This window comes from Emys orbicularis, chromosome 7, assembly GCF_028017835.1.
Source record: "Emys orbicularis isolate rEmyOrb1 chromosome 7, rEmyOrb1.hap1, whole genome shotgun sequence".
NCBI classification, from domain to species: domain Eukaryota; kingdom Metazoa; phylum Chordata; order Testudines; family Emydidae; genus Emys; species Emys orbicularis.
In genome coordinates, this window is record NC_088689.1 from 113,185,489 (window position 1) to 113,189,160 (window position 3,672).

General features: G+C 48.4%; 1 protein-coding gene across 1 annotated transcript; it reads right to left on the reverse strand.

The window, feature by feature from the left end:
• Positions 1-334: 334 nt before the first annotated feature.
• On the reverse strand, positions 335-2,556 carry VHL (von Hippel-Lindau tumor suppressor). Its single transcript, XM_065408380.1, has 3 exons — positions 2,317-2,556; positions 1,329-1,451; positions 335-803 (listed from the first exon to the last, which is right to left on the reverse strand). Exons 1-3 carry the CDS (start codon positions 2,507-2,509, stop codon positions 646-648), a joined length of 474 nt encoding a protein of 157 aa, XP_065264452.1. The 5' UTR covers positions 2,510-2,556; the 3' UTR covers positions 335-645.
• Positions 2,557-3,672: the final 1,116 nt, after the last annotated feature.

Below are 3,672 nucleotides of genomic sequence, written 5' to 3' on the forward strand. Positions count from 1 at the left end.
ATGTAGTCCTTGTGTAAGGAGGTCAAAATCCCCTGAAGTCAATGGAGTTATACACACTTATACAAGTGCTGTGTTTGGCTCCTGATCATTCAAGCAGCTAGTTCAAATTCATCCTTGATGTAGCATTCTTTCTAGTGATAAGGAAATTGTCTGTATTTATACCCTCCAAAAGAGAATGATCGTGGGCAAGCCAATGTTATATCTCTATATCAGAAACGCCTTTTGTTACATTTGTTCTGAAACAGTCAAAGAGCAAGATTCTGTCCTTAGTTCCACCCATACAAGGCCACTGATGTCAATAGCATTGCATAGGTTTAATTGCATGCAGAATTGAGTCTACTATGTTTAAACTGAAACATCATAAACTTGGTATATGTTACATACTATTTGATCTCTTGAATCTTGCTCTTGCCATCCTAATAAATTTTATATATTGAAACCAAATGAGAGCAGGCACCTTTCAGAGCATGAAATCCTGACACCTACTCAGCTCTTGAAATGTGTTTCAATGTGGTTAACATCACTTACACACAGTAGTTTCCCAGTAGAGTTTTCTTCCCCACTTAAGAGTCTGGAATGAATGATGTTCATTTTAAATCAGGGACACAGAGATGCAGAAACAGATAAGAAACCATTCCTTATCATTTAACTTCTTTCCAGAGACAGCCGTTGAAGATCCTTCCTAATGTCGGGATGATCTTCCAGATCTTCATATAATGACCGAACAATATCCAATCTCCTGTAGTCCACTGGTTTTACCAGACTGCGAATAACCTGAAGACACCTCTCTTTCAGACTGAACACTGCAAAGAGAGAGAGAAGATTAATATTTATGTAATATTATTTGAGCTTCTCTAGGACTCTCCAGCCAAATATATCAAAAGTATCTCACAAACATTCATGAATTTAGCCTGCAATACTTCTGTGAGATAGGTATTACTTTTCCCAAAATGGAGAGAATGAGACCCAGTAAGGTTAGGTATATCACAGAGTCGCTGGCAGAGAGAAGCAGAATTCAGATCTTCTGACTCGCAGTTATGTACCCTACCCAGTGGATCATGAAATATATCATAAGATACATTAGAAATGCAGAGAGCAGGGAGGCTTAAATAATGTCAAAACCCTGTAAATAACTGTACTCAAGAGAAATCAATGATGTTGCTTTAGAAATCCCTTGTTTTCAATTTTAGATATAAAGTTTTTATTAATTGCTTGAATATCTGATTCATTCACACCCTCCCTTGTACTAAAGTAGAATAAGGTCTCTGATCTTAGCTCATCAATTTCCCCTTAAATTCTAGCAGATTTAACTCAGTTTATAATTGTACCTGGAAGTGTGATATTTGCAAATATGGGCTGGCCATTCACAGTGCGAGTAGGCACAAACAGCTCTGTCTGATTGACAAGAAGTCCATCATCTGTTTCTGCATCTCTGAACAGCCAAAGATGTTCTATAACAAAACAGAGATTAAATATAACAAAGGAGCTATATTTCTAATTGTTTTTGATGTTATCTTTCAATTGTAGATAAATATGAGGAAGGTAATTTATTTTAAAATGAAATTGAGCTCTGGAATTAGTAACTATTTCAATTCTTCTTGTGGCTTGTGTGCCTGCCAGTGGCTTTCAAACAGATGTCTGAACTGAAGTCCACTAGGGATTTCCCAGGAGCGAACACTGTTGCCAGTTCCTTAAATAAACACACTCAGGCAGCCATGGACCCTTTGGACTTCAAAACAGTGGCCACAGGACAAGCAGGGTGGGCAATACCTGCTGTTTTGAATCAGATACTTTATTGGCATCCACTGCTATAAATCCATCCAAGGTTCACCTTTGCACATCAGTTTCACCCCCCTGCTTCAAGAAACCCCCGCGTCCGTCCCCACCCTGGGGGGCACATGCCCCTCCCCCGCTCGTCCCCACCTTGGCAGGCATGCACTCCGCCCGCCCATCCTGACCTTGGTAGTTGTGCACCCCCCTGCCCATCCCCACCCTGGTGGGCATGCACCCTGTATCCATCCCCACACTGGTAGGTGCATCCCATGCCCATCCCCAGTGGTAACTGCACCCCGCCGCCCGTCCCCACTCTGGCAGCTATGCTCTCCCCCACCCATCCCCAGCTAGGTAGCTGTGCACTCCCTCCAACCCCACCCTAGTAATGCACCCTGTGCCCATTCCCACCCTGGCAGCTGTGCACCCCCCGCCCGTCCCCATCTAGGTAGCTGTGCACCCCCACCCATCCCCACGCTGGCAGGTGTGAGTGCACCTCTCCCCTGTCCCTCCCCTGGCAGATGTGCACCCCCCGCCCGTCCCCACCGAGGTAGCTGTACATCCTCCGGCCGGTGCCCGGCTGCAGGACCGGGTAGGGCTGTGGCTGGCCCTCGAAGTCCAGCCAGATGGGGATGACCACCCGGGGGCTCCGATTACAAAAGATCACGTGAGAGGGCTCCCGTGTGTTCAGAGAGCGCAGGAGCCGTCCCCGCTGTTCCGCCGCCAGCTCCTGTGGCATCTCCGAGCCGACGCGCCAACCACCACAGACCCGGGGATGCGACGAGGCCTACGGCTGCCTTCCTGCCCATGCGCGGCAGGACACTGGCGCCATTACTCTGTGAGGAAGTGCCTGGGCAGAAAACCGACTCCCACCCGCATGCGCGGCCTGTCGGCCATTGCTCTGTGGGGATTGAGTGCACTTGTGCTCTAACTTGACTGCGTCTGCGCCGCCTGGCGGCGGAGGGGTGTGTGGGGCAGTGTAGTCAGCTGCTCCGCGGCCTGTCTAGTTACGGGGCGGGGGGCCGCTGCCATTTTGAGGCGTTGTTTGAGGGTGTCGTGTGGGCGGGGAGGGTGTTACTGTGTCCCTCAGGGAAGGGGCGGCGCGCTCCGGGGGAAACGAGGGCGGGGCAGGCAGAGGCTGAGCACGGGCTAGGGGCTGAGGAGGATCAGACAGTAGCACATGATCTGATCCTCCCCAGCTCGAGGATGGGAGGCGTGGGGAGGGGGTGGCTGCGTCATACTCAGCACTTCCACCTGCTGCTAACGTGTTAGGCTGAGGGGTGGGTGATGGGTGTGCTCCTCCTAGCGTTGCACCGGCCCCGAGCTGGTTCCAGATTCCATTCGGCGGGGCTGGTTGTGAGCCAAAAAGCCCTGTGCAATTTGGGTCTTGCGTACTATAGAGGTGCCCCTTTCTCTGTGGTCTCCCTAAGCCACCAAAACTTAGGGTGCTTTTGCAAAGCTAGGTGTCCCTAGGTGTAATTTAAATGCTCATTTCGTGGGTGTTCAGCTACTGGGTGTTTGTGGATGTAGTAGCTGGATGTGTCTTTTGCAAGGCTTTAAAAAAAACTAGGCCTTAATTTCATTGCGAGATGAAATTCATTCCTGTTATGATTCTATACTTGTTTCTTTGGATCATTAGGTTTGACTAGTGCTATGAAACTGACCACTTACCATAGAATTGTAACAGTAGCATGTCCCCTATAGTCTGCCAAAAAGCAACACTGTTGTATGCAGTGTTCTTGTAGCCCTGTTGGTCTCAGGATATTACAGAAACTAGGTGGGTTAGGTAATATCTCTTATTGGACCAACTTCTGTTGGTAAGAGAGACAAGCTTTCGCCCTACACAGAGCTCTTCAGGTCTGGGAACATGTTCCACCTTCTATTTAGCTGTGGCCATTAAGA